At 41.6% G+C, this 11,711-nt stretch overlaps 1 protein-coding gene across 1 annotated transcript in view; it reads left to right on the top strand.

Annotated features, from left to right (window-relative positions):
* The window catches only part of ACBD6 (acyl-CoA binding domain containing 6), a gene marked incomplete at both ends in the record, with an annotated part of 15,858 nt that extends 5,271 nt beyond the window's left edge, over window positions 1-10,587 (top strand). Inside the window, 2 exons of the mRNA XM_010024688.1 lie at window positions 4,080-4,185; window positions 10,498-10,587. Of these exons, the coding sequence (XP_010022990.1) occupies window positions 4,080-4,185; window positions 10,498-10,587 (196 nt within the window). The remainder of the gene's footprint in view (window positions 1-4,079; window positions 4,186-10,497) is intronic.
* Window positions 10,588-11,711: the final 1,124 nt, after the last annotated feature.

The raw sequence follows: 11,711 nt of genomic DNA, 5'->3' as shown, positions 1-11,711 counted from the left end.
CGGCAGCCTCCTCTCCAGTGCTGCCACTAATCTACCCAAGTACATGTGGTGCAGTGACGGGTGGGGAATTGAATGACACATGTCTTGCTATGTCCCGGCCACTCTCAGAGGACAGCACACGAGTGTGCCGGCAAGTGGGCAACACTTCCCCTGAGACAGCCTGCCCGATCAAAATAAACTTGAGTTATGGATTTATTCAGCTTGTAATACCTCAGCTGGCATAAATAATTGAGAAAGCAAAGGTTTGTCTGTGGTGCATACCTCAGGGACCCACTCCTGTCTTCCTCCCTCCCACCACCCTTTCTTATGAAAATGATCCCAGTTGCACTGATAGATAATAACAACACCAAGCAATTAAAAGCTATGGGTGGCTGGAGAGAGGAGAAAAGGTTCAGTTAATGAGCTTTTCCTCTTCCTGTGCCCAGGAGAGCCTCAGAAGTGAGGAGGTGATTAAAGCGAGGAGATAATTATAGATTATGTGAAAATGGGTCCCTTGGGGGCCAAGGGCCTTGACAAAACCAGTAAGTGTTGCAAGTGTCTCTCTTGCTCCCCGCACGCTGTGTTCCACTCCACCGCGCTCCCACTTGCTCAGCAGCGCCGTGCCAAGCAGACGGGAGAAGCCACCTGTTAGTGGCACCCAGGGCCACTCCACAGCAGGTCCACTGGGATGTGGCTTGGACCAGCCCCAGGAAAAGGGGAGAGGATGCCCAAAGTAGCACCTGATCACAGCCCTCTGTGCTGGAGGTAACCTGCAAGGGGGGAGGAAGGGGACGGGGCAAACCTGAAGGATACTGTCTGTGTGAGGGTAGAATACCTGAATTTCAAGTCTCTTCTGTGCCATTTTTCGTGGTAGTCTTGGTGGCTGTTTAGAAGGCAAGGAGGTTTACAGCACTCCAGGTGAGGAAGTGAAGCCTGGTTAACCAGCAACAGATCTTTTCCATGAGCTGTTTAGAAACTGTTGGCTCACCATGTGTTTTCAGACAGCTTATGAAGAAGGCTTAAGCCTAACAAGCTTGGGAGAAGGTGGCTTGCTTTAAATTCTTCCACAAACTTTTATTCAAGGATGGAGAAAGTTGCCTATGTATTGCCTGCAGACAACAGATAAGCTTCCGCTCAATGTTAAATCAGCATCTCTTACTGGGGATGAGGGAGAGCAGAAAAAAATAGCTTGGGGCATTGAACACGTGTCAGCAGGGAGGAGAGAAACCCTTCCGGCCATCCTCAGGAAATGTAAACATACTCACTGCCTTTACTGACAGTCAAGTGGTTTTGACTCCTTTTAAGCTCAATAAAAAGAGCCAGTGCTTGTATATCACACAATCTGACATGGAAACAAAATTGCATCCAAATCTTTCTTTTAGCTACAAGATTTAAATAATTGTGCACATCTCCATTAGGCTGAATTTCATGGTCTTTTCTGTCCGAAGATAACTTGAATGCCATATTCTTGCATAAATTGAGATTTTTCTGACAATACTAATAGAAATGCTATGGGTTTGTCCCCTACCTACCCCAGCCCCCCAACATTATTTGAGGAACGTCTTCAGAGTGTCACTTACTTCTGATTTCTGATGTGCTTCTATCTAGTTTTAGGCTGTTTCTACCAGTTTCTGGGCCTTGATGCTGACAATATCTGGAGTGCAGCTTCACATTACTGTTTTGTTTGCAGGTAAAATGTGTGTGGTCTGACTGCATGGACTTCTCAAACCTGTTCAGGAAAGGGCTTATTTCTCTTTGTTAATATTTACAAAAAAGTTAGAGATAATATATGCTATTTTTGTTTTAAAGGGGGCATCAGGTACAGAGGTATGGTTTAAAGCTTAAGTACTAAATGCAGATTAAAAAGATTAAATTTCCCAAAACCTTATTTTCAGATGGGGAAATTGCTATTCTGGATTAATTCCTTTCTGGAGACTTCTAAAAGAAAAGTGTTTTTTGGTAGGGGGATATACAGAGCATTTGCAGAGGTAGTTATTTCAGAAAAGCTAAATGATATCCAAATAGCTGTGTCAGGTCATTTCCCCCTTACAGACAGTAATAACCTTGGGAAAGGACTGTAGAAGTCTTGTCTAGAGCCTCTGGTAGGAAGATAACCTGGGTTTAGTACATCAGTGTTACTGTGCCGTCTCCACTGGCACAGACCCTGCAGCACACTCCCTGTGGAGCACAGTCAGTTGCTTTATCACTGCCACGTACTTTCTGGTACCTCTGGTGCTGCTGTGTGAGGTCTGGCAGGGCTGAGCCACCCAGGCTCTGTAGCATGTGGAAATGCCAGTGCCCAGGCTGACTGGGTGGCATCACTGCTAAGGATGCTAGGCTCACAGCCTGAGCTCATGGTTGTGATGGAGAAAATCATCTGGGAGTAACTGAGGATGGTCGTGGATTTCTCTAGCAGGAAGAGACTGGGCTTCACTTTGTTACAGAAGAAAGAATGATCTTTAATAAAGTGTATGTGTGGCTCTGTGTAATGGGGGAAAAAACTGCTGGAACCAAATTACTGTAACAGTGTCATCTGAAAAGCAGCTTCACCCAAAAGGCTGCTTTCAGCTGCCAAGGGTGTGTTTGAGAGGCTTGACTAACAAGGTAGGACTGGAGGGACTTCCCAGCATATCAAATCAGCCCTTGTTAGTAGGGGCAGGTATGTCTCATGACCTCCATCATGAATCTGTCAAGCTCCATCTTGAGCAATATAAGCTTTTGCCTTTTCTAATCCCACCATGAGATTCTTTTTTCCCTAGAATTCAAAGTAATTGCATCTAAAGCGTGCAGTGATCTGTTTTCCAGGAGCTTGCGTATAGTGAATAGACAAGCCCTCCAACAAATGAGTTCATGGGAGACTGGTTAAGAAACTTGAAGAGTTCTGTAGTGTTTCTAGGCCTAAACATGAAATCTTGTGGGACACCTAGCTCTTGCTTTTTTCCAACTGCCATGGAACACTGTATCTCCAGTCACTCTTACAAAGCTCTTTTGTGATTTTTAAGAATCTCTGAAAGATCTTAGAGGTTCTGTTTAGTTTGTTTGGACAGAAGTTTTACCATGTCTGAAGCCAGGGTATTGCTTTTACCTCTAGAAGAAGCTATAGGGGTAACTCAAGCACCTGTGTCATCACAACTTGATCTTTCTACCTGCAAGCCAGCCTAAGCAAGCATGCACTGGCATCCTGGCACAGACATGCGCTGCCTGCTGCTCTGAGCAGAGGTCATGGTCAAGCTTTCTCTTAACACTGTCAATGCAAAAAGGAGTGTAATTGGGTCACTTGAAGGCTGGTAAATAAAAAAAAATAAAACCCAAGCCTTGTGGTCAGATTCCAAGACAAACATCAAGGATTTAACAAATCTCTTGACAATTACTTACCAAAGAGTACCTGGTAATAGCAGGCACCTGTTTTAAAGCCACCAGAAGAAAGTACTTGCCCACTGTTCACCCCTTCACATACAGAAAGACAAGTAGTAGAGCTTATCTTTTAGAGAAACCAAGAGTTTGAATGGGTTAAAGAGCAGAACAGAGTGGAAAAAGGACTTAGGAAAGGCTGATAAATATGCTTACCTAGATGCAGCCTCTAGCTACAGAAATCCTTAGGTCTCTGAGTTTCCAAATCTGGGCGGATCCAACACTGGGGACAGATTGCTTTGCATGTGTCCTGTTCCTTCTGCTTTTTTTTCTCTCCAAACTACCCTTAGTGGCCACTGTCTGAGATGGATGGCATTGGAAGGGTCTTTGGTCTGACCCAGAGTGGGTGCTACAAGTTTGTATAGCAGTTGTCTTCTGTGGGATTGCAGTGATTTATACCAGGGTTTGAATGTGGGTTTTGCTAGCTAACTTTATGGATTTCTTGTGCCAGTTCACAGGAGTAGGTTGACTTTTGTCCTGGCATAATACCGTTAAAAACAAACTGTGTTTTCTAGGAAGCAGAATCCTGTCTTAACTTGGAAAAACCCCTATATTATTCTGCATATGCACTAGTAGGTGTCTGTTTCAGTCCAGTGATTGTATTGAAATGTCATAGATCATATGATGTACATGTGACATTTGTGTTGTGCAGTAACACAGTGCTTCTTTCGCTTTTGTTTCCTGACTAGGGAAGAGGACAAGAACATTTTTGATTACTGCAGAGAAAACAACATTGACTATGTAACCAAAGCCATTCGATCGAAAAACGTGGATGTGAATGTTACAGATGAAGAGGTATGGAGAGAAAAGATAAAGACTATCAATCTGTTAACTATTTTGTGTGTTAATTCAGTGCCACTCCTTTACAAAATTCTCTGGTTCACATTGTTCTAACAAGATACTACGGCAGCTGTACAAATACTTCGTCATTGAGACAGGGATAATCTATTTGATAGCTTTCAATTGTGTTTCTAGTAGTGTGGATGTTTGAATTGATGCTGTAGCATATCAGAAACTTACTTTCTATATTATTTTCAGCAACGCCAGCAGCCACTTGCAGAATAACATCTGCTGAATACCTCCCTTTTCTCACCTTGTATATTAAATTAAATAGAAGTAGGATGTGAGGCAAATAGATTTTTTGACTGATGAACTATTCACAGGTGAAGTAGGATTTCTGCCATGCCATCAGCATTTCATTGTTTCCAAGATGGAGGACAAATGAGTGACACTGGCTTTCCAACTTCACAAAAACAATAACATTGTCCAGACTTTCTCTGCTCATCAAGCTCAAAACACTGTTTCCCCATATGGCGGTAATGCAGACATTGTCAGAAACATCAAGAAAATGATAAGGGTCTAAAACTGTGAATTAGCTTGATCCTTTTCTTGGTGAAACTAAACACCTGGTGTGGACAGTTTACATCCTTCCGAAAATGTAGTGGTACCAGCTTTATCATCTTGGTTTTGATGCTTGCATACTGCCACCTAGCCCTGCTTGTGTTCCATACTGCTTTTGCCTACTGCTTTCCAACACACTGTGTGCTGGTGAACAGATGAAATGCTTACACATTCATAGACTGAGACGCCACAAATTCAGTTGGGTTCTACAGTAGCTCTAAGCAGATTTCTGCCCTCTGAGCCATGACAGCCCCGGCTGGGGCTCTGAATGCTGATGGCAGGGCCTTTTATTATTAATCAGGAATTCATGTGAATTAATTTTCAGAGGAGAGGAGAGATGGTGTTTATGATCAGGGTTGGAATTTCGCATCATAAATTCAATGAACTGAAACTGTCATGTCCCACACAGTCGCTGCAACAGCGCCATTACTGAGCTCCATCCCTCCTTCTGCCGATCACAGATTGCGGAAGTAAATGTCCAGGGCAGTTCCACAGAACATGACTGAAGCTCTTTCATTAATAAAAGCTCATTTTTGGAGATCACACACTTGCAATAACTGTATAATAACGTGTTAGCGCCGCTTCATTTCCACTGGCAAGATGCTCTTTTGTAGTTATCAGTGTTCAGAAGCTCATACCTTCCTTTGTGTTTAAGCAGTACATGTGCTTGTTTTCAGACAAAATATTTATTTAAAAAAAAAAAATGTTGAAAGACAAAATATTTTTGTGTCCTAACAACATAAATGTTTAGAGTCAGATCTGAAATCAGCCAGGTGATGTCCTTTTTTTGGGATTCTCCACAAGTGTCTGATATGAGAGGAGACCTACTTCTGAACTAATGGGTATTATTAGCACATGGCTATTGCAGAGTATGCAATTGCTTCAGCAACATAGGAGCTGAAAACCCTGCCTACCTGTGAAGGACTCATGCAAAGGCTCCTACTGGTGCAAAATTCCCCCTTAGATGAAATTCTCACAGCCCCAGTGATTTTTGGCTTACCCCAGCAAATGCTTAAACAGGGAAGTAAGAAATTTTATTTTTTTTTTTTTTAAATACAAACATAGTCTTCATAATCTGGAGGGTAGGTTATTTTCCAACATCGTGCAGGTTGATTGGAGTTTTAGAACCCAATTTAGACTAGAGATAACCCAGATGAAGCCTTTGGTAGAGTGAAGTGTATGCAAGCATAATCTTGTAATTTTTATTAACTATTTTAGTGTTACTATATAAATGCATCCTGCCATATCCAAAGATTCCTCTCCTAGCCCTCTGACCGTAACTCATGCTGTCAATCCTTTGATTTAATTGCATATAAATTTAAAATGGCAGCAGGGATAGATACATACAAGAGTTAACTTGTCATGAAACAAAATCTACTGAAGCACCACACAGTCTGGTGCTAAACTGCAGAGGCACTAGTTTCATCCTTTGCTTGTACAATAAAGACTTGACTGAGGTTATAAGGTGTTTAGATTTTATTTCTTTGTGGTGCATTGGTACTGTACCTAATTGTATCCCCTCATTTGTGCAAACAAGTTAGTGAAAGGAGAAAAGAAATCAAGAATCAAAACGTAAACCAGGGACAAGCCAACTTACTCGAAGAAAAAGGTTTTCAGAGAGGGCAACAGAAACCTCTGGGGTTTAGATAGATGGCAACTTTAAAGCATAAGTGGTCTTCTCCCCACAAGAAATAAAAGATCTTTATGTGGAGCATTTAAGCCAGCATACCTGCTAACAGTTTGGGTATAATAATCTTCAACTTAGAATTAAACAAAGAATCTAATGACAGTAATCGTGTACAAGCTTCCATGTACTGTATCTAAATTGCCCGGAGTTCAACAGAATAGCTTGCATTCGCTTAGAAGTAGCACAGACTAAAACAACCCGTTTCTCTTACGTATGTCAGCAGGACTAATGAAATAAGAAATGGACTTTGGCTGTGAAGTTGCCACAGGCACATCCTGGTAGTATGGATTGCTTGCTGCCTTTTTGAGAACAATATTTCTTCAACTTACAATAAACCAGAAACTGCTGAAAGGCATGGATGAGTTGCTTTTGCAATTTGTGCCAAGGACTGTGGAAGTTCTAGATAAAGAATTTATTTTTAATTGTTGGAGAAATCCCAGTAAACAAACATGTTACCTGTGTACAATATTTAAGCCATTGCCAAAACTTTAATGAAAGGCATCTGAAATGATGCTTGCTTAGTCCCCGGTCCTTGTGCTCCTGAGACAGCAAATGCCAAATTTGGTGCCAGCTTGCCAAGGAAAGGACAGGGTGGAAAAAAATGGATTTGAAGAAGGATCACGTAGTTCTGGATTTATAGGCTTACTCCCATTAGAAAAACTTCCCCAAATGTTTCAGAGGCCTGAAAGCAATTGACTTCGAAATCAAATCTGAAGTTTACCTCTATAATTGCAACAACAGCCCTTCTGTTCACTGTTTTTCCTATCAGGGTGAGATGCAGCCGTTCTATATGTATCTCTTCTTAATTACCAGTAATAACACACTTGCCACAAGTTAGAATGGCTCTCATTGCCATACAGCCATTACAGCTGCAAACATTGTGCCTAGAATTATTGCTTAATATTGTAGCACATCATTCAGTTTAGCTTTGTTCTCCTCTTTCTCTGCGCTGGCTAATTGATGTGAAAATCATTCCCACCCGTTTGTCTGCTGAGACTCAGTATATCGGAGACAAATCCCTGTCCTGTGCTTTGTTTGTGAACACCCTGTGACTTGAAGCTGAGCAAAATTGATGTGCTATTGGCTTGAGAAACTGCTGCAGAAGCTGGCCAAGCTGGCAGCAGTTATCCAAGCAAAGCACAGAAGATTTAAGAGGCAGGGTTAGTGCAGTGGGGCTATTTTTATGCCTTTTTTATTAAACACTTCAAAGGCAGGGGGAAATGCATCCTCTCAAGTAACTTCTGCAACAATTGTGTTTGATTTGCATGGCAGGAGTACCTTGATGTTGACTGCATTTAGTCAAGACCTCACTACTGCAGTGCTTTCCTATATGAAATTATTCATGTTGCTTTGAGTCTCACTGCTTAATGAAATGGTCATACGGGAAGTGTTTTGGGAAAGCTTAATATGTGGCTTTTAAGACTTCTGCCATGTTATTTAAAAACACAAACATGAGTTATATGCTGATATAAAGCAGCAGTTGTGCAGACTAAAGAATTTTTCAATGTGCATGGGCGATATCCATACTATACAAAGAGTTGGATTACACATTCAGTTTAAGTTTGTCTTGCTGCTAAAGGTAGGACATGGAAGGAAGACATGGGAAACAAGTGGGCTTTGTAGCTGTATAGCTGCTTTAAGTACATTGGCTAGAACACCCGAGCATTTTAATTTGCCTGTTACTATATGAACAGTAGTGAATATTATATACAAGTCTCTTAATAATGCTTTTTGTTATACAGTACATATTTTTACTTATGCATCAGGTGGTTTGCTCTTGCAGAGGAGATCTCCAAAGTCCCTTACACCCTGTGTTTAGGGCATAGCATGCTGCAAGGATGCAGCCATTTCTTGGGTGGAACGTGTCATTTTTTTAAATAGTGCACAATTACAATGCAGAGCCATTTAAGGCACTAATTGGAAAATATTGTATCCATTTAGAATTACAGAGAAAATATATAGGTAAGCAGTGTGTAATTACCCAAAGTGGAATTGGCCCAAGACTTGAAATCCATACTCCTGCAAATAGCACAAGGAGATTTTTAATGACTATAGATGATCAGGCTTCAGTTTCTTGTCTTGTTCAAAGGGAACATTTGCAGCAGGACCAGCCTCCAGTGTCATGTGAAGGAACCAGTTGCACGGTGCTGCAGTACCCCTGAGCTGGCAGCGTTGGCAGCACTGTCTCTCATGAACTGTTGGTTTACATTTATTGGTCTCAGCCAAGTTCAGCACCGATAAAATAAGATTCTGCTTATCCAGAGACAAATGCAAACCAAGTCATTATAGCCACTAATCTGTAACATGAATTTTGCTATAAAGGATAGAAATGTCTATTGTGAATTGCACAGTAATTACACATGTGTAATTACAGTATTATTACTCTACGTACACATAAAGAAACTGAAATAATCTGTTGAAGTGTTTATTGCTATTGTGCCTGTTGCAGATAGTGCTTCTTTCTTTTGAAATAAACATCTGTGGCACAAAAATGTTGGTATTTATCCAACTGAAATCCTAAGTAATTACCAGTCAGAGATGAGTTAAGGATGCTTAACATGAATTAAAGATCTTTCCATGTTTACCAATTGTTTTAAATTTTATTCTTTCCTTCTTTTAGACTTTGATAGTGGTGTTGAGCGCAAGAATATTAATCATTAAATGGCATATGGATGTTATCAGTGCTTCCATAGAAAGTCATTGTCCAAATATTCATTCTAATTCAAGGTTAATTAGTGTAACATTAAAATTATGTGTTACAAAAATTAATTACTTGCTGGGTCAAAAAGCATGCATTTCCTGACTTAAAAACATGTTCTACCTCTGCTGCCCTGCCCAAGAAGAAGCAGCATCCAGCAGAAGCAGCATGAGCTTTGGTTACAAGTGTCTTTGCCCTTCCTGCTGTTTTGGCACTGTGGTCGGAAAATTGTCTCACAGTTCTCATTAGTAGATGAATTAGTTGCTCACTTTGTTCCCAGCTGCTCTGTCATGAGATGTATAACCAGGCGTGGGCTAATTTAACTGATTTCATCTGTGAGGGTCTGTGACAGTTTCCTGTACCATACTGGAAAACACAGGTTGATCTGACAGTGTCACAGCTGGGGGGATGATTTCCTAGTTATCTGCAGGGTGATTTCCAAGGAATCCCCTGTAAGTGTGACACGTTTGCTGTTCTAGCTCAAAATCAGAGAGGCATCCATGAACCCAACCCCAAATGCTTGGCTTCACTTGACTACTTCCGTAGCCCTTTCTGAGGCCAGCTGGGTTTTCAGATGTCTGTGTCAGCCCTCAGGCGGGTCCTAAGCTGCTTCCTGTGTCCATGACAGGCAGGAAGATTGCATTGCATGCACTCCCGTGGTGGCAGAGACACACAGTGAGACTTCAGTTGCGCAGAGACTTGTAGAAAGGATATGGGAAGAAAACTGCAGAGGTTTGGGGGTGGGGCTGGGAGCGTGGATGCAGCAGCCCATATTGCAGAGCTGGGAACAGGACAGCCATGGGTGATGCCTGCTCAGATGCCCAGTTTTCATCTTCTGTTGAATCAGAGGCAGGGCTGTGGGTTGAGTGTTTTGGACCTGCCAGAGGAATGAACTTCTGGGCACTTGATGTTCGGGTGACTTAGGCAGCATTGAAAATGTTACCCTTACAGTGTCAGTCATTGCTCCCAGAAAAGTCAGAAGTGTCAAAATCACAAATCTATATAGGAAAACAAGTCATTTTGTCGTGGCTCCTGCTTTTCATGCTTTACTGCTTTCCCCCCTCCGCCTTTTTTTTTTTTTTTTTTACGCTGGCTTGTGGGTTTGATGCCAAATTAATCAAAAATTGAACTATGTGTCACTTTTAATGCTTCTATCATTATTGTGTAAGTCCAAATTAGGAGCGATAATATGTTACATACTAATATTAGTGTACCTTTTTTAAAAATGTCTGGTAATTTTGTTACTGGTATTCAATAGCAAGACTGTGATTCTCTGTGCTTTTTTTGGCTGGCTTTGTTAATTTTTTCCTGGATGTTGCAGGGTCGGGCTCTGCTCCATTGGGCATGTGACAGGGGACACAAGGAGCTGGTTTCAGTCCTGTTACAACACACTGCTGATGTTAACAGCCAGGTAAGAAAGGAATAAGAAGTTTAATTTGATCAATGTGTTATGTAGCCACCTGACCAAATGTTTCACATGAAATGGAATTCTCCCAAAACTCCTTAGCAAGTTCTCTCAGGGTACTTATCACAGAGAAGAACATCCAAAAAGGTAACCTTGGAAAAATAGCGGAATTTGGTTGCACAAAGCCCATGGTAATAAGGGGCCTTTTTCCATTCCTGATGGAACTTCTCCCTGCAGTAAAATTGTTTGATCACCTTGTCTGTGGCTTCCAATGTGACTCCTGGTACTGATGGCAAGAGGGATTTTATGTGCATGAGGCGTTTGATAGCTTCCTACAGAAAGTGCATTTTCCAGTGTATTTTTTGTAACATTACACTCTCAGCAGAACTTAGTAAACTAATGGAAAGAGAATACCACTTTGCCTAGCAGACAAGCATGTGCCTGGTTTTGGCAGAGCATGCCACAGGAGGAGGTGATGATTCATGTCACAATGTGGTGGGCATATGACAGCTACGGTAGGATCTCAGTACTGACTGAGGGCAAAGACAAGCAGCTTATACCATTTCCATGCTCACATACCTACCTCACCCCCTTGGGGGTCACTGTTTCTAGCACAATTTGACTTAACATAAAGCAGCTTTTTAGCCACTACGCTTCGCAGCCCATGTGTCTGAGTTTAACTAGAAGCAGTTTTATGGTACCTTAATAGACCAGGCTGTGAACTGCATTGTGCTTTGCAAGTGGTTCATTCCAGCCAGCCAGCTTGAGTCTGCCTATGCTCATGAGTCAATGTTCCTAGTTTTGTCAGCTTGTTGTAATTAAGAGTTGACCTGTGTAAATGAGATTGTGTTTGGAAATAATTGTCCAACATATTTCTGTCGAATTATGATTGACTGCTTTTTACCAGTGTGGCACTTACTGGCTTTGCTTTCCTGCCCAGTTTGGACATAGATACACCTCTGCTGCTCTTACCAGTGGTATCTTAACCAGCCTTGTGATAAATGCTTCAGGAATTTGTAAGAGGTGAATCTTAAGCACAGTTGCAATCTGAAGGCTTGTCAGCAGACCTGTAGTGTTCACACGCTAGAAATAGCTATGCTGGTATTTATAGAATCATAGAATAGTTAGGG

Source organism: Nestor notabilis, unplaced genomic scaffold (genome assembly GCF_000696875.1).
Source record: "Nestor notabilis isolate BGI_N333 unplaced genomic scaffold, ASM69687v1 scaffold34151, whole genome shotgun sequence".
NCBI lineage: Eukaryota > Metazoa > Chordata > Aves > Psittaciformes > Psittacidae > Nestor > Nestor notabilis.
The sequence above is the reverse complement of the archived record's forward strand: the minus strand, read 5'-3'. Positions and strand labels throughout refer to the sequence as shown.